Below are 23956 nucleotides of genomic sequence, written 5' to 3'. Positions count from 1 at the left end.
CCTGCAGGTCCTAAATCCATGCCTTGTCAGAGCAGGGGCTATTCCAGTTCAGCTCTAGGGACTATTCCAGCTCGACTCCCACATCCCGGCTCGTTCCCCCAAGGCGAGGCAAGAGCTGACAGCATCAGCTGCTCGAGTTCACTCGGAGGAGGCAGCACAGCCAGGCATGGGATTCTGATCAGACCTCCAGGCTGGCATCATCCTGGGATGAATCCGCAGCATCTGTCTGCCAGAGAGCCCAGACACCCCTCCTGGGCACCCTGACCCCCTCCTGGGCACCCTGACACCAGGCTGAGAACAGTCACAGCACCCACGGTATAGCCAGTCACTCCTCATGGGGTGCTGCCTTTGTCCTTCAAAAAATTTGGGGGGAGCCAGACTGTTTTTGTGACGTAGGAAGCTGGCTGCTTCCTGATGTTCCTCCTGCACCCACCAGAGAAGTGGCAGTTCCCAGGGGAGCCAGGGACATCTTGCTGCAGGGACACCCAAGCAGGGGGGACATGCCCAAAGGGTGGGGAGGGAATCCTGGCACTGCAGGAGCCATGGCATATCCCTCTGCAGAGCACTCAGCCTCCCACTGCCTCCCCACCAAAGACTTGCTGCTGCCCTCCTTTATAAAGCCCTTCCCTGCCTGGAACCAGGCATGTGGAGAAGGAAGGGCTGTTTATCCCCTTCCCAGCTGGCTCCTTGCTCAGCAGCCTCAGCACAGCAGCCCAGGGATGATGCTGTGGCCTCTGAGTGCCCTCAGCCTCTGCTTTGCTCTCCGGGTCCCCCAGCACCCTCCTCCTGTCACCATTCCTGCTGTCCCGTGGGTGCTCGGATCCATCCCAGCCATAGGGAATGGATCTCGTCGGCATTGTCACTTCCCTGCCCTTTCCCCAGCTGCTGAGGCTCAGGTGCAACAAGTTTGTAGGTTCTGCTACAGGGCGGCCCCTGGCACAGCAGACAAGGTGTACACACCTCGGAGGGGCTGGGTGTCCCAAAATCACACATTCTGTGTTCCTGAGATTCCCCCTCAGTGAATCACCGCTTCATTCCTGCGGGGAGAGGCCAAAGCCTCGCAGGGGTGGCCCTACGAGTCCCACCGGGATCGTTGTTGGAGCTGCAGGGTTGGGATCAGGCCCGGGAAGGGTGGCGGGCAGAGATCACCATGTTATCACTGCCACAACCAGCCTTTCTCCTGGCAAGGGGAGCGACTCTGATTTCTCTGCGGGCTGAAGGTCACGCTCGGTTTTACAGCCAGGCAAAGGAGAAGAAAGAAGCAATTCTGTTTACTTAGGGTGTCATTAATATCCCAGCTCCTGGCATGTACAGGGGCAGCAGGAACCTCCCCCACAGAGCAGCAGAGAGCGAGGCCGTGCAGCTCTTTATTATTCCATTATCAGCCAGGCAGGATTAGGAGGGCGGGTCAGGGAACAGTGCCGGCTTTGAGCAGGTTTAGCTCCTTTCCAAAGGCTTATCCCGGCTCAGTCTCACTCTCTGGACTGGATTCACTTATTCTCTGCGCAGAGGGGTTTGAGTAATGCTGGGGAGAGGGTGGGCACGGGGTCATGGAACTTTAATAGCCCAGCAGGCAAAACCTGGGAGGTTCCTTCAGCAGGAACTCATTTTACATGTTTAATTTCAGCGACCAGGGAGGGCAGTTTCGCAGCTCCGCCAAGTCCTGCATTGCTCCCCAGGGAAAGTCAAGCCTCGGCGCTGCTTTGGGGCAGTTCTGTGCTCGGGACAACACGGTGCTGGGGCGGGACAGGCATTCCAGGCGGCTTCCTGCAGAGCTGGACGAGGTTTTGCTCTTTATTCTTACCCAAGTTTCTCCCTGGAGCCCGGGTGGGGTGGCCGGAGCGTGCCGATCCCAGCCCGGCAAGGAAGGAGGAGCCGTGGGAATTGAGGCAGCAAATCCCTCTTCTTCTTCCCCAGGCCAGAAATGGGGTCTGTGATGGGATGTTGTAACCCCCGTAAGTAATTCCACTCTGGGAATGCTGCCCGCAGGCATCGAGCATCGCAGCAGGGATCACCCCTGGATCGGGATCGAGCCTCCCAGCCCAGCCCCAGCCAGGTGGTTCTCATTGCAGCCTCTGACTCACCTCCCAAAAATTCCTGCGCTCACATCATGGCAGGAAACCGCTACCGGGAAGTGGTAAAACCCCTGGACGGCCTGAAATTCGGCTTCCCCCAGCGAAGGGGGAGATCAAACGGCAGACTTTGGCCTCAGCCCCTCTGACGCCAGGGCTTGTCATCGGGGGGACGTCTCGACGAGCGAGTGGGGTGTGTGTGTGGTTTCTTCAGACTCGGCAGCTTTTTGCCTGGCGTTTGGGAGTGTTTTCCCTGAGGAGGCCTGAGCTCAGAAATATTTTTGAGCAAATTATCAGCTGGGAGGAATGAGCTCAGCTCGTCGGTATTGTTCAGGGCTTCCCGGTGAGTCCCGGGCTGTGCCGGCAGCTGCCGAGCTCAGTGGAGGGTCAGCACTGGGGAGCAGCCCCCAACAAGTTGCAGAGCCTGGCTGTGATTTAGGAGCTGCCACAAAAAAAACCTGAGCTCCTTGGAGGCTGAGAATCCTCTCTGGGCCCTGCGAGAAGCTGGATTTTGGGGAAAACCTGTCACCCCTGGGTCATGGAGGCAGGTAGAAGGTGCAGCCACTTTCCCGAGCTCTGCAGCAAATCAGTGGCAGAGCCCAGACCTGTGTCCTAGTTCAGGTGGGATGTGATCCCAGTCACTCTCCTCCAGAAGATACCTGTGTTAGCTGTGCCCCCTCCTGCTTTGTGCTGGTCCCCTGTGTCAGCCCCAGCCCCACGGCTGAGAGGGGCTGATCCGCAGCCCCGGGCCTGGGTCTGCAAGGAGACGGCTCCATCTCCGCACCGGCCGCTCCCACAGGAGCTGCCTGGAAAGTTCCGCTGCTGCAGTCGGTGCCTGTCCCCCTGCCAAGCCTGCAGCCCTGCCAGCCCCGATGCAGCGCCAGCCGTGCTATTTCTGGCTCCACCTTGAGACATGTACCTTCAGCAGTGGGAACGATGCTAAAAGCGATGGATCCGGGAGGAGTTCGTCCCCGTCCCGTTCCCGTCCCCGGGTGGCTGCCGGCGGACGCGGCAGAGCGGGCAGGGATGTGGAGGAGCTGTGTGCCTCGGAGGGAAACGCTGCAGTTCATGTTGCAACAGAGCCACGTCCTCTGCACGCCTCCTCCGGGGCTGTGATGTGGCAGCGCGACCCCGAAATCCGGGCCTGCCCTGGCAGCGACAGACCCAGATCTCTGCTGCAGCCCCCGGGGGCACGAAGGGTTATGGAAGGCCTGGGAAGCCCCCAGGCTCTGTGCTTTCTTCCCCCGGGATAACTCCCAGTGGGGATCAGCTCCTCCAGCAGCTGGGGGCAGGAGCAGGAGGAGCCCGGGGCTGGAGGGAGCTGAGGGAGGTTATTGCCATATTTAACCCTTGGCTTCTTGCACAACTCAAACCAAACCTTATCTGCTATTTCTGCCTCAGCTTCCCCAAACTCAGGGCACGCACCACCTTGTCCAGCAAAACCAGGGCATGGTGCTTCAAATGTACAAGCCTTCTCCACCAAATGATGTCTGCGGAGTCTGGGAATACCCCGGGGGGCCTCCCGGGACAGGAGCTGGAGGGATGTTTGCTCTTGAAGGGAGACTGGTGGTCATGGACGGGCTGGACGCTCTGCTCCACGGGCGAGTCCCCTTTGCAATGAGGAAGGAGGCAGGGGGATTCTCCACGGGCTGTCACCCCATCACGCCAGCTCCGTGCCACATCCCCACGTCGCATCCCGGCACTTCCCTCCCACACACACGGCCTGAGCAGCGCCGCGCGGGCGGGAATGGAGCCGATCAGGACAAACCCGACCGGCAGTCGCCTGCCCACAGCCCAGGAGCTGCTGAGCACCCTTCGGGCTGCTGGTGGGGTCGAGGGGCCTTGTTAAGGCTCTCATAATTAAGATAGCCCCAAATGCGTGGTTATCAGCATGGGGAAGGAAGTGATCCCACTTCCGTGTCAGACATCACGTCTGGAGGCAAACAAGTGGTGTCCGTGTGGGACCGGGCTGAATCAGCCTGTGGCTGTGGGGGAGCAAAGGGACCCACCTGGGGCTGGTGGTGGCCACTGCGCTGGCCACGGCATCCAAGGGTGGCACAGCATCAGCTCAGACTTCTGGGAAGTCCCCACAGACCAGAACTAGGAGGGAAAAGCCCTGTCTGTGTCTCTCCTGCCATCACAGAGGCTGAGCCTGTGCCAGTCCCATTCCCCATCTGAGACAAATCTGGCTGCAGCGCCATCATTTCCCAGCCCTTGGCATCCCTGCCATGGGATGCCAACCCTTCCTGCACCCATTGCTGGCCTTGACACCTTGTGCTGAAGCCATTCTCGGCCCCTTTCAACCACAGCATGAGCATGACCAGCAGAGCCTGGACGGGCATTCCACTCCTACTTAAAGCACAGGCTGGCAGGACAAAGGGGGATCCCTGCGGCACAGGGCCTTGGACGGATGTAGCATGGTGAGGACAGAGCCCAAAGCAGCCTCATGGTCCCGCGGCACCTGCCAGGAGCAATAGGACAGCTGCTCTCACATCCTCCCAACACGACTCACGCCTTCCTGAGCGGAAATTGGGAACGGGTTAGTCACTGAGAAGGGTGAGGGGCAGGTCAGGACGCTGCACTGCCCAGCATCCAGCTATTTCCTCCCATGACACCTTGCTGAGGAACCTCGGGGCTGTTTACAAACGCTGGACTGTGTCATGGCAGCAGCCGGGGAAGCGGCTGAGAACGAATCTCACCCAGAATCAGCTGTGAATGCTGCAGATCCCAAGCCAAAAGCATGAGGGCTGGGAGCAGGATTTGCCCCTCTGAGCATCCCTTTGTACCCACAGCAGCCAGGGAAGTCTTTCTGGAAAGCGCAACGCTCCAAGTCACAGCATCTTGGCTCTCCTTATAGGTCTGCTCTGGGAAAACAAGACTCAACCATGTTAATCTGCCCAGCTGGTCATCCTGTGCCCTCCCTGCAATTTCTTGGCCAGTTCCAGAAGGTTTAAGCAGGGACAGAGGGCTCACTGCTAATTAAACTGCCCTAAGTGTGAGGAATGATGCCTCCCTGAGGTGCAAGCTCAAGGTTAGGGCAGAGCTACATTCATGGAGAATTGGTTGGCAAAAAAAAAAAAAAAAAAAAAATACTTGTCGGGCTGGGCCAGACCCCTTGGAGCCCAGCAGTCCCTTGGGAGGGTGAGCTCAGTCCTGTTGCCAGCAAAAACTGCTGTCAGTGATTTTTGCCAGCTGCCGTGAGCACAAAGCAGCCCCCAGCCTTGCTGGCACCCTCCAGGCCAGTCCCCTGGGCTCTGTCCCCAGAGCTCTATGCCCCAAGGTGGGGTTCACAGCACAGCCCACCTCCCTCCATGGGATTTCATGCCCATGGCAACCTCCAACCCCCCACGGATACCTGATGGCAAGCCACCAGTAATGGGTAGGACACCATCCCTCTCCATCCTCCCTCCTGGAAGTGTCCCCCGCTGGCTGCCCACTGTCCTCAGGCGTCGCCGTGCCTCGATTTCTCCAGGCCCCCGCTTCACTCCTCTCGTGCTTGGAGAGATGCAGAAATGATACCAAAACGCTGTTCAGTCCAACGTGGGGGCTCCAGGGGCACCTGCCAGCGCCCATCCGTGCCTTGCTGGGAATGATGTGCAGGAACTGGGGTGGGGGTGGCTGCCGGGCGCTCTCCCTCCCCTCTCCAGGCGTGACCGTGGGTCTGTTCCCTGCCATCCCCAGCACCGCGGGAGCACCCACGCCAGACACCCACCCTGGCAGCGCGGAACCACCCGCGGCAAACCCACGGCGTCGCTTTGCCCCCGCCCGTCTGCAGAGCCGGTTCCCCCCCGGAGCGATACCCGGAGCGCGGGGCGGCGCTTGTGGAAACCGAGGCAGCTGCTGGGGGTGTGGGGGCTACCGGACCAGCCCCGGGACTGGTCCCCCTCGGCGGGGGAAGAGGTGGCTGGGGGGGTGGGTGGGTTAAATTTTTATGAATGGGGCCGCCCCGCCTGCCATCGCCGGGCGTCAGCAGCGAGCGGCGGCGGGCGGCGCTCCCCGGTGCCTCCCGCTCCGCTCCGCGCCCGCTCCGCCGATGGCCGCCGGCCGCCGCGCTCCCCCGGAGCCCGGCGGGGGCCCGGTGCTGCTTCAAGGCATCTTCGGCGCGGGGCCGGGCCCCGGTGCCGCCGCCTGCTCGCTGTCCCTGACGGCCCGGGAGCTGCAGGTGCGGCGTGCCGGCGGCTGCCCGGGCGGCTCGGCCGGTCCCGACGCCGCGCTCCGCCTGGCCGACTGCGTGGGCTCGGCCGCCTTCCCCGCGGCCGCGGCCGCCGCCTGCTTCTCGCTGGTGTGTTACCCGCTGCGGGGGCCGCGCTGGGGGCCGCCCGCCCGCCAGCGCCTGGAGCGGACCTTCCGCGTCTCCCGGGGTCCCGATGCCGAGGGCAACCTGCGCATCGCCCAGGCCTGGAGCCGCCGCATCCGCGAGCTCGCCGTGCCCACCGTGCCCGCGCAGGACGGTGAGTGCCGAGCCTCCCCCGCGCCCGCCCGGCACCGCTGCCCGCGGGGCTCGGGGCTGCGCCGGGGCCGTGCGGGGGTCGGGGTGGCGGCCGGGGTCGCTCCTCCGCCGGGCCCCACGCGGGACGGCTGCGCCCGAGCCGGGGCGCTGCGCGGTGTCGCGTTGCGGGGGGCACGGCGGGGACACAGACGGGGGGTGACCGGCGTCCCCGTGGGGTCACTCGGACCCCCGCCCTACCCCCACCCTCCCCCGAGTCTGGGGGGGACAGGGACATCCCCGCGCGCAGGGGTTGGTGGTTTCTCTCCCCTTTCACCCTTAATTTGAAGGGGCAGCAGGGACGTGGTCGCACTATGGGGGCCCTTTGCACCCCCCCCTCCCCCCGATTGCTCCCGTTCGATAACTCCAGAGCTCCAAAGGGCAGCATGATCCAAGGAAAAAAAAGTAATCATTGCTGACGCAGGCAGGATGGGAGCCAGGCGCTGTCCCCAGCAGGTCCCATCCATCACTTGGGATTTGGGGGCAGGCAGACCCCCCCCAGGACCCCCGCGGTCCAGCGGGATCTCAGGGCAGCCTGGTGAGGTCTGAGTTTCTGATCCTGCTCCCCTCGGGAGCTGTCAGTGTCTGGAAGGGGAGGGTCCTGCTTGGGGGCCGCGTCCCCCAGCTCCCGCAGGCAGGGCAGGGCGTGCTGGCAGATAGTTGAACATCTGAGCAGAGATTCAATTATATGCACTACTTCATTTATTTGGCTGTCCAGTCGCTCTGATCAGACTTGGAAATTAAGAGGCATGCGGTTAGAGGGATCCTGTCAAATCACATTTAGCCCAGCTCTTCCTTGCTTGAATTTTAAAATGCAGCTCCTTTTTTTTACATGACCTGCAGCTACAAAACAACTTTCTGTCTCTCTTCCTAAAGAATTACAAAAAAATCCAGTGGAATGGGGTGAGGGCAGAACCAGTTCCCCAGCTCTATTTCCAGCCTGAACTCTGCAGCTGGAAGTCTCCAAGCGCTTTCCAGCCCTCGCCCTGTGAGCAGGCGGTGCGAGGGTGCCGGGCAGGAGCAGCTCGTTGCACACAGGGGCCTCGAGGGAACCGGGGGAAGGAGGACGGGAGAAGGCAGTGCAGAATTTTGCAGTCACTTTTCTCGCTGAGGGCCAGCAGGATTTGCAATCCTCCTCCCTCAGTTTGGGACAGAGCTAAAAATGCCCCTCGTCCACACCCTGGGCTCGCACGTGCCGGCAGAGAGGCCTGTACGGGGCTGATAAGGCCGTGATGGGAAGCTGCGGGTGAGTCCGTGCAGAGAGTCCTGTCACCCTGTCCCTACGGGGAGGGGACCTGGGGAGCCACCAGCGATCCCATCCTGGTGCTATTGCAGCTCCAGCATCCTCTGGGATAAAAGCCCTGTGGAATGGTGCAGCAGGGATGATTCCCCCTCCTCATTTCACCCTAAGGCATAAACAGAAGGTCCCTCAGCAGCTGATAACCCCAAAGCTGGGGCTGCCTGCAGCGTGTCCCAAACTGCAACCATCCAGGAGGGAACAAATTGCCCCAAGGCCTGTGCCCCAACAGGGAAATCCAGCCCCAGGAAGCTCAGCCCAAGCCTTATTCTGCCTGGTACGCTTGCTCCTTGTGCCCAGAGAGTTTCCAGAAGGATGCAGGGATGCAGTGGAGCGGCTTGGGCTGCAGACAGTGGATCTGTGGCAGTGTGGTCCCGGCCTGAGCACAGCCAGGACACATCACATGGGAGGATGTGGGCAGAGGGACTGGAGCAGAGTTTGTGGCAGCAGCTGGAGCCCCTTCCTCCTGCTGACTCAGATTCTGCTCTACTCAGCATTTGAGGCTGAAAGCGACCACACTGTGCTGGGAAGTGGAATCTTGCTGGGATGCCAGGGACTGGCCGGCATTGTGCAACAGGAAGGGTTGGATGGGTCAGGATGCTGCTGAAATCTGTCTCCCTGTGCATCACCACTGCTGGGCTCCAGCTGTGATCCAGCACCCTCCAGTTCCACCACAGGGCAGAGCCTGGTGCTGCTGGTGTCACTGGGATCACTCCTGTCACTACTCACAGCCTGGTACCAGCAATCTGCCCCTTGGGAGGGAGTCATGGCATCCCTCTGTGCCCTGAGCAGGGTTTGTTTTCCCCCTCCAGCCAAGGAGCTGACCCTTGGGGCCCCAGCCTTTCCCTTCTACCCAGAGGAGGCCACAGGGCAGCACCCACAGGTCTGGGCAGGATTTTTAGGCAAGACCCAGCTGCAGCTCCATGTGTGTGTGAGAAACGATGTGCCTGGTTAACACTGTGGGGTTAAAAACTGCATTTAGGCTTTTGAAGCGCCTTTGGCCTTTGCTTTTCAATATCCAGGGCTGGAGGGGACAAAGAGAGAAAAGCCCCCCATGACGTGCCTCCAGCAGCTGGGGCTTGAGCCCAAACCCTGTGTGGGGGCTTGTTTGCATTTGCTCGGAGGGGATTTAGTGCCTGTGAGGACCAGGGAAGCTCCAAAGGGTAGGGAGCAAGGTCAGCACAGCCCTGGGGTTGCTTTTTGTTACCCTGACCCAAGCTGGAGTGGCCTCTGCTCCGTGTGCTTCACTGCTTTCCCTGAGGGCAGCTGGTCCCTTTGTGTCTGGAAGCCACTGATAAGGGGCTGGGGAGGGAGGGGGGGCCTGGGCAGCAGTGGGGAAAACCAGCTTGGAGCCAGTGCCCTGGAGCTCTCACAGGCAGATCTTTGTTGTGGACTTGGTGGCAGGTCCCAAGCAGCTGGCAAAGGGACAAGGAGGTGTCCTGGAGGGTGACAGCACCACTGGGTCATCCACGGGGCCAGGAAATAATCCTGGTGGTGATGAAATCAGCAGAGCTCTGTGTGCTCCCAGGGCTGGCACGGGCATGGAGATGGGATGCTCCAGTCCCACCTCCCCACGGGCAGCTTGTGGAGCTCGTGGCCATGACAGGTGTGATGCCAGATGTCACCCAGGGGAGGTGACCTCCATGGCCCCACGTTCACCTCTCCCCACCACTGTCCCCACTGTGGGGGGCGGGGAGGGTTTAGCTCGCGTGTTCAAACAGCTCAAATCACTGCAGGTGTGCAGATGAAGCGGGGGCACCCCAGCCCAGTGGGGCTGAGAGGGGGTTCCTGGCCCAGGACAGTGCTGGGAAAGGCCTCTCTGTCCTGACTCAGCAGCTCTTCCTGCTGAGTCAGCAGGTGCAGCCTCGCGCTGTGCCCGTGTGCTGGGGTGGCCACCTGCACCCCCCTGGGCTGGACTCACAGCTCAGGGGGCCCAGAGCTGGTGGGGACACCCCCAGCCACCCCAAAACTGGCTTCCCCCTGCAGAGCCAGGGATCTGCAGAGGCGCTGTGAGAGCCTGAGGCCGCTGCCCTCCGTCACTTCAGGGCTTGGGGTGCCCAGCAGCACCTGGGGATCCTGCCCTCCTCCTCCTCTTCCTCCCTGTGTCTCCCTCACAGGGCAGCTCAGTGGCCTCCCCCCGTCCCCCTGCATGGGGACCACTGGGCTTGGGGAAGGAGAGGCTGGAAGCAACTGGGGAGGCAGAGGGATGGGACCCCTGCCAGGCTTGTAATTACAGCCGGGCTGAGGCCCTTGCAGGCGAAACCTGAGCCCCGTGGGGAGCAGGGGAAGCAGGAACGTCCGTCTGCTGGCACAACTGTCTGTCCTGGCCCTACTCCATCTGGGTGGATGTGGGGAATTGGGACCTGGAGTTCTCACGCCCCCCCCCCCCCCCCACCTCTGGTATGGCTGGAGTGCTGCAGGGCTGCATCCTGGGTGTGAACATCTCTGCTGTTCGCAGGGGAGCTCAGGATGAGTCCCTGCAGGCCCCTGTGTCCCGTCTCTGCCGCCTCTCCAGCATTCCCAGCAGGGACCCCCCATCCCTGCTCACCCCTGTTGCCTCTGGGTGGGGTTGCAGCCCAGGGAGCTTGTGAGGATGGGGGAGGGCCAGTTCCCCTTCCCCTTTTGGTTTTGGCAAATGCTGCCCTGGCTGGCCATGCCCTCCCAGGGCAGGGCCATGACCCAGCACCCTGAGCCCCCTGTCCCCCCCAGGTGACAGCTATGGGGTGCTACCCCGGCCCTGCCACGCGCTGGTGCTGCTGAACCCACAGAGCGGCTCCGGCCGTGCCCTCGATGACTTCCAGGCAGTGGTGCAGCCCATGCTGGCCGAGGCCGACATTGCCACCACTGTCTTCGTCACCGGTGAGTCCGTGAGCAGCTCCTCCTTGTCCTCCTCCTCCCTTCCTGCCCAGGGATCCTGCCTGGCCACTGCCACATGGGGACAAGTTCCTCCAAGGGCCTCTGACTCCCTGCATCAGCACAGCTTTGGGTCCTGCAGGATGGTTGCACTTGAGGAGTGACTTGCCTCCTGCATCCCTGGCTGGGGTCACCATCTGGGACTGGGGTCACTGTCTGGGGGGTGGCAGCAGGAAGGGCAGAGGGGCAGAGGGTGATGCTCAAACCTCTCCACTTTCCCCGACAGAAAGACCCCACCATGCGCATGAGAAGGTGCGAGATGAGGACCTGTCGCAGTGGGACACGCTGGTGGTCATGTCTGGGGATGGGCTGCTGTTCGAGGTGAGGGGCACCACGGGGCTGGGCAGGGAGCTGGGACAAGGGGGGTCCTGGGGCAAGAGCCAAGCCCTGAGTCACCAAGTCAGGCAGGGAACGGCAAAGGAGAGATGGCACCAAGCTTGGAGTAAAGCAGCCATGGCTTCTGTGCTGCCCTGGGCAGGGGCACCGTGGGCTCTGCTCCCCCCAGGCTGGGCAGGGCCCTTGGGGACCACAGGCTCCTTCATCCCTGCAGGTGGTGAATGGACTCATGGAGCGTCCGGACTGGAAGGAAGCCATGAAGAAGCCGCTGTGCATCCTGCCAGGAGGCTCTGGGAACGCCCTGGCAGCCTCCATCAACTACTATGCAGGGTGAGTCCCAGCCCCGTGGGGCACCCGCTGACCCCTGCGCCCGCCAGCACTCGGGGCTGCACTGGAACCAGGCAGGGATGAGGGAAGAGAAAGGCTGTGTGGGGCTCTGGCCCAGGGGAGGGTGCTGGGATGCCCAGGGGTGCCTGTCAGAGTCCTCACTCCCCACAGTGCCCCAGCTGTGAGCAAGGGATGTCATCCCTGTGTATCCTGCTCCTCACACTCCCTTTCTGTGCTCTGTGCTCAGAGACTGGTAAAACTTTAACCCAAAGGACCCACCCCAGGCACAGCCAGTCCTGTGGCGTGGGGGACCAGGATTGCCCTGACGCGGTTCCCTCTTTCAGGAACTGGTTTATCCCTCCCACCCCCAGCAAAACCACTCCCAGCAGCTGTTCCTGAGGGACACTGTCACCCAGCTGGGACATATCCCAGCCATGACATAAGGGTGAGGTCTGCAGCTGGATGCTGGGGCAGCAGGAGGAGTCCTGAGCTCCAAACTCACCTTCTCCATCCCTCACAGCTACGACCACGTCGCCAAGAAAAAGCTGCTGACGAACTGCACCTTCATCCTGTGCAAGGGGCTGTACACGCAGATGGACCTGGTATCTCTGAGCACGGCCTCGGGCAAGCGCTTCTTCTCCTTCCTGGGCTTTGGCTGGGGCTTCATCTCGGACGTGGACATCGACAGCGAGAAGTACCGCTGGCTGGGCAGCGCCCGCTTCACCCTGGGCACCCTGCAGTGCCTGGCCAAGCTCAGGGTGTACCAGGGCCGCCTGTCCTACCTGCCCATGGCCACCGAGCAGGGCAGCTCCCCGGCACCCCGGGACCCCCACGCGCCCGTCACCAATGGCCACATCCCGCAGCCGGCGGGGACGGAAGCGCCCGGCTCCCCGCCCCCCGACTCGCTGCTGGTGCCGCTGGGCCAGCCCGTGCCCGCGCACTGGACCGTGGTCCCCGAGGAGGAGTTTGTCCTGGTCTACGCCATCTACCAGTCCCACCTGGGCACCAACCTGCTGATGGCACCGGCGGCCCGGCTGCACGATGGCTGCATCCACCTCTTCTACATGAAGGCCGGCATCAGCCGCGTGACGCTGCTGAAGCTCTTCCTGGCCATGTCCAGGGGGACCCACCTGGACTTGAACTGTCCCCACCTGTGCTACGTCCCCGTCCGGGCGTTCCGCCTGGAGCCGCGGGTGGCCGCGGGCATCATGACAGTGGATGGGGAGGCGCTGGCCTGCGAGCCCGTGCAGGGCCAGGTCCACACCCGCCTCTGCCGCGTCCTCAGCGGCTCCTGAGCTCCGCATTCGCCCTCCCTGCAGCGCTGAGCTGCCGGCACGGCCCGGCGCCAGGGTGGCAGAGCCTTCCTCCCACTCAGGAACCCCCTCCTTCCATAGCAATAGGTCTTGGGGGGCGTGGGGCTCATCCCCTCGCTTGCCCCCATGCTTAGCTTTACCCCCTTGGGCCAGCCACCAGTGCTGTCCCAAAAATGAGCCACAAGCCCCATCAGGTACTCGGTGCCGGCGAGATGCCAGCGTGTTTTATCCTGGTACGAGGTCCCGGCCCCCAGGCGGCTGCGCCGGCACAGCCCCGTCCCCTCCCCAGCTCGGACGCACACGGTGGCATTGCTGTGTCCCCGCCCCGGAGCCACCCCCCAGGGAGGGTCAGGACCAATAGATCTAATACAATAAACCGACTTTTTTAAGAATGTTTCTACCCAAAGCTTCCTGTAGAAGCGAAGTTTATTCTTGTGAGAAATGCAAAATAAATATCTAGCGTTTGCAAAAAACATCCTCCCTGGGTTTTGAATCCGAGCTCACGGCTGCTGGCAGGGGCAGGGCTCACCCATGGCCTGGCTACATGGACAGGAGGACAGGTTTAGGTCAGCACCGCAGCCCTTTGCTCCCAGACGTCCCGGGGCCAGGAGCAGCACGGAACGAGGGGCCCTCAGATGCTCCCAGGGGAGATGCTGAGGACGCAGGACGTGGAGCATTGCTGCCACCACCCACCCCCGTTTTTGGGGTGCAGCAATGCCTCCCTGCTCAGCCTCCCGCTGAGGCTGATCGTATCCAGGGAGCTCAGCCCTGTGGTGACACTTGGGGACATCCTGGGGAAAGTTCGGTGCATCTGAGCGACAGCAGGGAGGGGCTCATGGAAGAGGTTCAAGGAGGGGGTCGTTGGAGCTGAGGGGTTTGGCTTTCTGCCGGCAACAGGGGCCCTTTGGGGGGCTCTTGCATCCCTTTTCTCGGGCTGCCCGGGGCCAGCTGGAGTCCTGCTACAGGTCCCTGCCCTGGGGCTTGCCTGGGGGGGGATTACTCAGCCTCTTTGGCATAAAATTGCAGTAATTAAACCTCATTTTCAGCGCTCAAGTACAAAGCAGAAGAGTAAACAGTGGTGGCTGTTTGCATTTATTCAACTGCAAAGTATGCAATTAGGATGGCAGATCCGGGAAAGAAGAGCACGATTGTCCTCCCCCCATGGCCTCACTTGCTCATGGAGAGGAGCCCTGTTCCTGAGCCAGCAGGGCAGGCAGCAGCTGGGAACCACCTCCCGAAATAAAGTTATTTTCCCCGTGGCATCGGGCCAGGTGTAAAAACAGGCTGAGCAATAACTCTCTAACCCTGTTGAGCTAAAAAGGGAGAGCCCATGGCAGGAGATGCGCTCAGAGCTCTCGCCGTCTCTGTCAGGGGACAGGGAGCAGCAGAGCGGAGCCGCTCGGGCTCACAGCGCCTGAAAAGCTCCCTGCAGGCTCCTCCCGGGAGGGCTGTGCGGCGCTCAGCAGCAGGTTGGCCGGGATCGCCCTTGACCCTCCCTTTCCCCGGTTTCGCTGCACAGCTCTGCCATCACCCATCTGCTTTCCAAAACCTGTTGGACGGCAGCAAAGGGCTCTTCCCGGGCTGCTGCTCCCGCACAGCTCCCGGGACCCAGGGAGGGGGCAGAGGGTGCTGTGAACAACCGAGACACTGCCCCTGTCGTGCCCCTCGAGCTGCTCCTGCAGGCTGAGGGGGCCAGGGAGGGCTTCCAGACGGACAAAACAAGAGCCAGGACTCCCGACTCCACAGCAGGGAGGGCTCCAGCTTCCAGCAGCACCCGGCAGGTGCGGGATGCCCTCGGCCCCCAGCGGCTCGGACACGGCTGTGTCCAACCCCATCCATCCCACACTTACCTGGGTGCTGAGATGAGGGGCAGGGCACAGCTCCCAGGGGCCTACCAGGCTGGGGGGCTGCAAAAGGGTTTTTTTTTTTGCCCCGAGTCTGGCCATGAGCACCGGGGCCGCCAGCAGCCGTGCTGGGACACACACTGAGCCACCCACGGGCCCCAGGCGCCAGCAAGGACCACAGGAAACAAAACCCGCCAGCCTGACAGATGCCCTCTGTAAATCAGGGGCTTGGGGAACCGTTTATAGGGAGCCACAGAGGCAGCCCCTCCCTGCCAGACCTGCCTGGACCCCTCTGGGCTCACCAGCCACGATTCAGCCAGTGGGACCCCATCCAGCCCCGAGGCTGGCACGGGGATGCCCCAGAGAGGGGCAAGTGCCAGAATCGTGGCAGGGGGTGGGTGGGGGAAAGAAAAAGACAACTCACAGAACTACTCACAGAGGCAAAATTTAATGGCAAGTCATCTTCCCTCCTTTATTACACCTTGGTTAGCCAAACAAAAAAAATCTGCAGGTAAAAAAAGTTTTAATGGTCACACAGCACTTTATACATATATCATAAGCAACCAAGCATCCACATCTGCACGTGAACGACACACCTCTAAGCATGGCCTCAATAGTCAGGTTTGTTTTTTTATTCATTAAATACTGTACAGAATCAAGGCTACAAACTGATTTTGTAATGCTTCTTCCCCATCCCCAGCACTTAAAACAGTTACAGTCTGCTCTCATTTGTACATCACACAGTCGTGTAGCCAGTTTTAAGGCTAACAATATGCATCATGCTTTGGCTTTTTTTGTGTGTTTTTAAATTTTTTTTTTAAGGTTTTAGCCTTTTAAATTTTGTTACCCTTAAATATTACATACATACACAAAAAATTACATAGCTGCAGTGTGCTCACCACCAACCTCATCACCCAGGAGCTTCACATTATCAAAAGCTTTAGAAAATTTGTAAACCTCTGTGCACGCTTGGGTTTGGGACAGCTGCAGAGAGCGAGTGGTGCTGGGGGGAGCAGCGTCCCCTTCCAGAAGGCCAACATACACCTCCTCGGAAGGAGCCCAGCCTGTGCAAAAGCTCTTGTCTAGGATCAGAGACTTTTTGAGTGAAGGGGAAGACGTGGTGCCTGCCCGACCCCTGCCCTGTGAGATGAGAGCTGCAGAGTAAAGGAGGGGAAAAGGGGAACCCTTATAGCTCCTCCACCCCCAGAGGGTTTCTCCCTCCCCCTGTCCCTGCTCCTGTGGGTGTAGGGGCTCTCACAGCCCGGCTCTGGGGATAGAGGGTGTCAGTGTCTGGATCACCAACCTGGTTTTGCCTGCGATCAGACTCTCTGCCTGTTCTTCCTCTGCCCTGGGAGCAGTGGCCTCAGCCCCTGCCCCCGCTTGCCCCCAGCCCTCCCGCGCTCTGCTCAAAGGGATCCATTCACTCCCGGACGTGGCCATGGCTACAACTCCAGCTCGCCCTGCCCCGCCCGCAGCTCCCAGCACCTCTCTGCATCCCAAAGCAGGATCTGCCAGACTTCCCACCTGCCAGGCAGGGAGGGCTCCTGAAGCAGGGCCGGAGCTGCTGCACAGATGATCCACCCACAGAGCAGTGTCTGGGGAGCTCTGCAGCCCAGGTCTTCATCACAGCCAAGCCCTGCATCCTCGGGAGCACTGGGAGGAGGATGTGTCTTCCAAAGTCCCGATGGTGGATGGGGCCACGAGAAGGGCTTTGTGCAGCCAGCCTCTGGCTCAGGAGCATCACAGGAGCAGCAGGAAAGCACAGGGAGCTGGGGTGGGGGGGGGGTGGATTTGGGCTGGTGGGTGCAGCCCTTGGTGTCTCCGGGAGCAAAAAGCACCGCACCAACATCCTGGGATTCTCCAGCTGTTCTCCGCTTCTAACCACAGCCATGCTGAGCAAGAGCAAAAGCAAAGGAGAGCTTTGGCTCCATCCTTACCTCCGGCAGAACCATGTGCTCAGCCTGACTCCTCCCCGGGAAGCCTGGCACCACTGTCTCCTTGTGCAGCTGGAAGGACTCTCCCTGACAGGCTGTGCTCCCCGTGGATGCTACGTGGGAGCCTCTCCAATGCCTGAGCACCAGGCAAAGGCAGCAGGGCTGGAGCGTGACCACCCAGCTCTGAGTGAAGGTGTGTGCAGACAGGAGCAGAGGCCTCAGGAAGGGCACTTGACCAGGGGACTCTGGCAAGTCACTGCTTCAAAGTGCTCACGGTGGCCAGCTCAGGCTGTGAAACACAGGCTGCCCTCACCAGGTGTTTCCCAGAGTGCCTGGCAGTGCCGTGGTTGGGATCAGGGATGGGATGTGCTGTGCCCACAGTGCTGCTGGCCACAGCCAAGCCACCATGGGAAACGGCTGGCAAGGGCAAGAGCTGTTAACAGCCCAAACCAGCGCTGCTGTAACAGCACAGGAACCAGCACGGGCTGTTGCTGCCACAACAGGGCCTCGCCATGACACGGCTTCCCCACGGTGACCCCGGCCTCAGCAGCTCCAGAACACCCCTGTGCAGCTGGATGAGGGAGCAGCAGCCACGCCAGGTTCATCCAGATCTACAACAGGCCCCAGGATCACTCGCTGCTGCCTGCCTTGGTGAGGCCAGGATCCAGGGTGGGTGTAGTGCTGTGTGACAGCCAGGATGGCTGGGAACAAAAGACACAGGTACCTAAGTAAGTAACGAGGGCAGAACCCCAAATCCCATGTATTTCTAGAAGACAGGCATGCATGGTGGGGGAAAGGGAAGTTTGCCTCACTCTGGAGAAAAAGAAGTGGGGGGATGGCTAAACTTGCCTCCAGGAGACCGATGTGGAAGTTGCAGAACTGGATGGGAAGTCTGCAGCACTCTCAGGGCAGCACAAGTGCCAGGGCAGCGCTCTGGCCCTGCCTACCAATCCCGACTGGAAGAACCTTGTAGCTATGGGTGAACAACTAAGACTAGAGCAACTCCGTATGGTGTAGACAACTCCAATGCAAACACAATCCAATGTCTAAGTACAGATAAGCTGGGGTAGACTTCGTAGAACCCATGGGAACGCCAAGAAAAATTAAAAGACTGGGAGGGCATTGCCCTTCATTTCCAGAAACTACAGCAATCCCTTCTCCTGGCTGGAACCCCACCAGAACAAACTGCTGGGTGTAGCGCTGGGTGGGAAGAGTCCTTGTGTGGAAAGGTGCCCCAAGATGAAAGTGCAGAGGGAACGTGGCTGCAAGACTGCTTCTGTGCAGGTTTCAAATCTTACCATTGCAGGGTCAAACTTGCAAGAAGAGCACGTACATGGGACAGGGGGAAGGAAGAGGGGTTGGGGGCAAAGAGTTACTCATGCTTAAACAACCTTTCCTCAGAAGAGCAATCAGGCCTACCACCTTCTTTGGAACAAACCAAGCTGAGGAAGAAAAGCTGGAAGGAGAAGCCAGTTGGTTGGTAACAGCATTTGCCAATTTACTTTCTGCTGCTTTCCCTTCTCCCCTGCACCTGCCTGTCCCTAACCTGATGGTTTTATTTGTCCTCTGTCCACTCTGGGATGTTGGCCCCTGCTAAGGCAGCCCGGTACTGCTGCAAGACACCGCGGATGCTTTTAATGAACCCCTTGGACAAAGGGAAGAGGGGAAACCCAATATCGGGATAACCGCTCTTCTCCGGCAGGAAACTCCTGTAGCTCTTTCTCCTTTTCTTTGGTTTCACACTGGGCTGCGAGGCAGAGTCCTGGGCAGCCTTCCCCTCGTCCGTTCGGTCTCTGGCCAGGTCCCCCCTGGCTTGGCCTGTGCTCTCCGAGTCTGAGTACTGTTGGAGGTCGCCGGCGTTGGGCGTTGTGGTCGGGAACTCCGACTCGTCCAGCTCCTCCTTCCCGTCCAGCGCCGAGTCGGACAGTTCGGCAGCCGCCCCCTGCTCCGAGCTGCACTCTGCCAGCGTCCCCGCCGTGTCCCCGGGGCTCTCGGCCAGGCTGCCGCCGGCGCACAGGAGGGAGGCAGAATCCGCCCCGTTGGCCTGTTCGTGGCTGCGCTCCACCAGCTCGTTGGTCTCCAGCCAGGACTCGATGCGGGACACCAGGCGCCAGCCGTTGCAGCGGAAATGCTCCCGGATCTCGTGCTCGAAGACCTCCACGGGCCGGCGCAGCAGCTGCATCATGGACTGCACCACGCGGATCAGCGTCATCTCGTTGTAGCAGCGGCTGTTCTCGTAGCCCTCCTGCAGCCCCCGGTCGCTGTCGAAGCCCGCCTCGTTGTAGTAGGGCTCGTTCACCAGGATGAGACCTGCCAGGAGAACAGAGAGCGAGGGGTTAACTTAAGGGAGGAACACCAGGAATCACCATCTCCTGCCAGTCCGCTCCTGCCAAGGGAGTCAAGATCAAGGGTCAAGTACAGGCCAGGCTGAACACCCAGAACCTGCAGGATGCAAAGGACTGGTGTTGCAAGGGGAGCAGAGTGTGATGAGGTGGGGACCTCAGATTCTACAGGGAGTGGCATCCACATTCCTTGGCTAGCAAGAACAGCCCTCTGCCAGCACAATGCAGAGGGCACACAACAACAGAGGAGGTCAAAAGGGCAGGAAGGGAAAGGTTCCATAGCTCCTTTCACTTCCCTCCTGCAAAAAAACCCCACAAACACAACCAAAGCTTTTATTTTCCTCCTCCTCTTAATCAGAACAAAGGCCAGACTGCAGCTGCAGGCTTTTGAGCTGGCCAGGTTCTACCCTATCCAGCAGAGTCCCATCAGACAGTGCAGTTCTGAGACACAGAAGACTGTGACAAGTCACCTTTACCAAGATTTCTCTTTGCTTCTTCTGGTCTAATGAAATTACAGGTATGTAGCAACAGCACCAGCACTGCCAGGCTGCTGGCAGCCTGCCACAAGAGCTGGGTAGGTCATGAGTCTCTCAAAACCCAGGCAGCAGGAGAGATTTCCCCCCAACACCAAGTTACTCCAGTAAAACATTTAGTATTTCATTTTCTAAATTTGGATCCTTGGCTTTGTAAACAAGAAAAGGCTTTTATTATGGTGTCCTTCCCCCACAGGAGGATACAGGTGGACTGTGGGAGTTCAGAGGAGCAGGAGTTGCCTCCAGTCAGCAGGAACCCTTGCTCTGTGTCAAAGGTTTCTCACCACATGCCTGGGCTCCCTGCACAGAAAGTTGTCCACAAGGAAGTTATGTGATTCAGTCTGTCTGCTCCCAAACTGGATAGCACAGAGCAAAGCCCCATGGCAGGAAGCCCTGGGGCTCATCTAGGCACACCCCTGATTATTCTCTGCTTTGGTAGGAGCATAAACACCAGCATCATGTGCAAAACATGCTCCATGTAGGATGGGCGGGTGACTCAGTGGGGATAAAAAAGTCCTGCAAACGAGGCCCAGTTTAGCAACTTCAACTAACTTTGGTAACTGGCTGAGGACACAGTGGGTCACTTTTGTCAGCTCAGAGTAACAAGCAGACAACTCTGTGCTTGGCTGCTGCAGTGAGAAGGGAAAGCATTGTGTCAGAGCCCTGGGATGCAGCCAGAACTCTGGGCATGAGAAAAGCTGGCACCTGCTTCCACTGCTCAAGCGGAGAGATAAGGACACTGCTTTGTCCAGCAAGGTGAGAGCAAAAGGCAGCACTAACCCAACTGGGGGGGCAGATCCCATTTGTGTGCCCCCCATAAGCCAACATCCCTTCCTCCCCCTGCCCCACAGGCTTGGCAGGACCATTTACCTTGGATGGAGATGAGTACTTGAAGGAGACTGGATTTACTGGTCCACCTTTCTGTCCCCTGAAATGCACACACAAATATATTAAAGGGCTAAAGCACCATCTGTTTGCTCTGTGACTCCTGTCAGATGAAGTGAGGCCCCTGCATTCCTGTTGCTGACATCCTGTGGCTCAGGGCAGGAACAAGGAACTGACTCCCCAAGCACGTGATGTGCTGCAGTCCCATCTCAACAATGCATCTCTCCGTTATTTTTTTCCAGCACCACACCCCCTCAGGCCAGCTCTGTCTGGAACGGTGTCACCTTACACACCAGCCAGCAATTCCAACCCCTCCCCAGCTGCCCTGTCCTGCTCAAAACCTATTTCTCCGGCTCTGCTTGTTCCAAGTCTCCAGCTGGACTTTGTACCATGCTACATGGTTTGTCCACAGCCTAACCCATTGGACACACCCCATGCTGGTGTTGGCACCTCTGCTATGGCTGCTCTGACCACAGACTTCTCATTGAGGAAAGACAGTTGAGCCAAATACAGACCCAGAAAAAGCCAAACTACACCAGTTATCTGCTCCAGACACCTAAAACAGAGCCCAAAGCCCAAGCCATCCCAGCTCAAGCACCACCCAAGAGCAGATGTCAGCCAAGTCTGGTAGGAAGTGACTTGTTCCAAAAGCAGCCCAGCACAACCCCTGCTCCCCAGGCACAGGCGAATGGTGGCATTACCTTGCCTATCCAGGTCCCCAGGAGGCTGACACACACTTTGCCATTGTCGTACAGGTTGGGATTCAGTCTCCCACTGCACTGGGAGAGGTAGCGGAAGAGAGGCGGGACAGCAGGGTAGATGTTGGGGAGCTGGATGTCGAAGAGGAAGAGGCCATCCTCGTAGGGTGTGCGTGTGGGCCCTTTGATAAGTGCTGAGAAGAGATCCTATGGGAAGAGGCAGGAGGTCAGGCACTGGGAAATACCCTCTTACCCTGGCAGGGCTGTATTTACACGGAGGGAGAGTGGGGATGTGATTGACTCGGCCCTTACAAGTGTCAGCTCAAGCAACGCATCTCAGGGCACCTTCCCCTGCCAGAAGCTGCACCCTGAGAGCAGAGTGAACCTTTGCATCTGAAGAAGGGCTTCAAGGATGGCCAAAAATCCCAAATTTGCTCCCTGCTGACACAGCCCCTCTCTGGCTGCCCGCCTGTCTTCCCACTCAGCACCAGGAACAGGCTCCCTGCAATCAGCAGCTCCTTGTCTGCCACCCTGACTCGGGGAATGCAAAAGCAGCCATTTTGGGTAATTACAACCCTGTTTCACATGCTGCACACATCCCTGCGGCTCTAATGCAAAGGATTAGGGCTAAGCAGGGAATTCCAAAGACAGGGATCAGGATGCTGAGCCCAGCACTACCACAGAGGCATTTGACAGCAGGCACTTGCCATTCGATCCTCAAAGGTTTTCACCATGATGCCATCAGGCAGGGAGGTGGCCAGCAGAGCCATCTCTTTCCGCACAGTGCTAAAGAACTTCTTGGCTTCTGGGGGCTGGAACTCCATTTTCTTGAAGGCATGGGAATCTGTGGGGCAAGGAAGAGAATGGGATTAACAGCCTGCCTTTGGAAAGTGCCACAGGTTCCTCGTGAAGGCAAATCTACCCATGTGTAATATGCATCATGTGGAAAAGAGGAGTTAACCAGCTTTGGGGCTGAGCCAGGAGGCAGGAGAGATTATTTCCCACACAGTACAGCAACCACAACCTGGTCCCACACAACACTGTCCCTGTGGCCCAGCGAGGAGCCTTGTCCCACAGCTGGGACAACCCCACAGAGCAATGGCCTTTTCTCTGCCAAACCTAAGCACAGCTCCCCATTTTCCCTTGCCCACATCTGCAGCTTCACAACAGTTTGGCCACCCTTCCCTCCCAGGTGTGGCTTGGCTGGATTCTGAGCACCTTGGGCTCCACTGTCACCCATGTTCCACATAGCCAGATGCTCTTTTTTATTTCTGGCCATTAACATTGGTGCCAGTGAATAAGGACACTCACTCACCAAGGACACCCAGCACAAGAACACCAGCTGTTCCTGCTCTGCTTCTCAACCAACTCAGCCCTGAAAAAAAGCCTGAACAAATCCCGCAACTTGCAAGAAAATGTCTGCAGCCCTCTGACATTAGTTACCACCCTGGGAAAGAGGGAAGCACACTTCTGAGGCTTGGGAAGGTGCAGGAGTGCCTAGAGATGCTATCTAAAAGCCATACTTAGGTCCCAGAACACACTGTGCTACAGAAGTTGGCTTAATTCCTTCTCTCCAGTTAATAAGCTGTGAAAATGACTAAGAAGAGAGGAGACAGAATCCAAAAGGTTTGAGGCAAAGGTTTTGGATAAAGAAACACTGCAGGACAGCAGCGAAGGACTGAGTATCCCACACTCACCTGGAGCATATTCCAACACAGAGAACACTTCTCCCTTGGCACTGGTGAAGGTGACTCCAGGCTTGCCTCCACTCTGCTGGCAGAGCACTGGTGTCTCACTGGGCCACTCTGACCTCACTGGTGTCTGTGCCTCTGCTTTTTCTTCCTTCTTCTCCGTCTCTACCATGGCTTCCATCTTTTCCTCCTCAGCAATAGCCACATTATCCAAGGTTTTCTTTAGATTTTCCTGCAGCTTTTTAATATCATCCAAAAACTTCTTTTCCCGAGTGGGTTTTTCCAGTTCCACAGTTGGGGAGGTGGGAGAGCCAGTCAGCAGCTGCTCCACAGTCATATTTTTCAGGCTTTCCAAGATCTTGATGGCCTCCTTTAGTTCCCGGAAGCTCTTTGGGGCTCCATCCTTGCCAGCTTTGTCTGTAGCAAGATCTGCAACTGCCATAGCCACAGCTCCCTGGACTTGTTCTTCTACTTTTTTCACCTCTTCTGCTGCTGGTTCCTCAGGCTCAAAGTCCTCAATTTTTGGATGGTCATCTTCCATGAGGCCATTATCTGTCTCCCAGCTGTCACTTTCATCTTCCCACTCCGAGGATGCCCCACTGGTGCTGCCGTCGACAGAATCGTAGTCAGACTCCTCGATTTCTGATTCAATATTGTACAAGTGCTAAAGGAGAGCAGAGTTACACGAGACTTAGGCTGAAGCACAGTTTGAGTTGTTTTTAAAAGCAAGTCATGAAAAAGGAGTTTCCATCTGGGATTGGCTGGGCTGTTTCAACCCATTCCATCTATACTGGCACAGATTATGAAACCACACAGCTCCATGGTCCACTTTTCCAACTATGGCCTTGAGGGTAAAACTAGGGCAAGTTCTAGGTGGGCTGCAGTCCTCCCCGTGTCTGGGATCCAGCCCTGGAGAGCAGGCAGCTGCCCCACAGCTACCAGGATGCCCCAGGGTTTCAGAACACAGAGCTCAGAAGGTATTTGGTATCATGTGAGGAGTTGGTATTTCTGCTTCTGCACCAGCAACTGTGTTGGCACAGAGCCCTGGTTTGGCTGCCTCCACACTCGGTCCTTCCACAGAGACAATGCTGGAACCAGCAACACATTCCCATAGCAGCTTTCCTCTCCTGTGGCACACAATACTTGCCGACAGAGCCTTGCTAGGCTGCTTTAGCTGTTGTATGTGGCTACTGCTTAAAATTCAGCTGGGACAATGCAGCCTCACCCAAGTTGCTGAATAAGCTCTTACATAAAATGTTCTGTTCCCTCTCACTACTGGAAGCTG

At 58.9% G+C, this 23956-nt stretch overlaps 2 protein-coding genes across 3 annotated transcripts in view; one reads left to right on the top strand and one right to left on the bottom strand.

The window, feature by feature from the left end:
• Positions 1-6003: 6003 nt before the first annotated feature.
• SPHK1 (sphingosine kinase 1) lies at positions 6004-13134 on the top strand (the record flags this gene model as incomplete). Its single annotated transcript, XM_082293905.1, is given in 7 exon segments — positions 6004-6049; positions 6052-6095; positions 6097-6523; positions 10565-10714; positions 10995-11089; positions 11319-11434; positions 11952-13134. Coding segments are annotated over 7 exon segments (1653 nt in total). The 3' UTR covers positions 12727-13134.
• Positions 13135-15017: 1883 nt separating this feature from the next.
• The window catches only part of UBE2O (ubiquitin conjugating enzyme E2 O), a 62339-nt gene continuing 53400 nt past the window's right edge, over positions 15018-23956 (bottom strand). For both annotated transcript variants that reach the window (XM_082294091.1, XM_082294092.1), the window contains exons 14-18: positions 22678-23335; positions 21688-21824; positions 20984-21187; positions 20268-20325; positions 15018-18832 (exon numbers count right to left, since the gene is read on the bottom strand). In XM_082294091.1, coding sequence (XP_082150217.1) covers positions 18078-18832; positions 20268-20325; positions 20984-21187; positions 21688-21824; positions 22678-23335 — 1812 coding nt within the window. In that variant the 3' untranslated portion in view covers positions 15018-18077. The remainder of the gene's footprint in view (positions 18833-20267; positions 20326-20983; positions 21188-21687; positions 21825-22677; positions 23336-23956) is intronic.

Source organism: Coloeus monedula (genome assembly GCF_965178545.1).
Source record: "Coloeus monedula genome assembly, chromosome: 19".
Lineage (NCBI taxonomy): Eukaryota > Metazoa > Chordata > Aves > Passeriformes > Corvidae > Coloeus > Coloeus monedula.
Note: the sequence above shows the minus strand (reverse complement) of the source record. Positions and strands in the feature narration are given on the sequence as shown.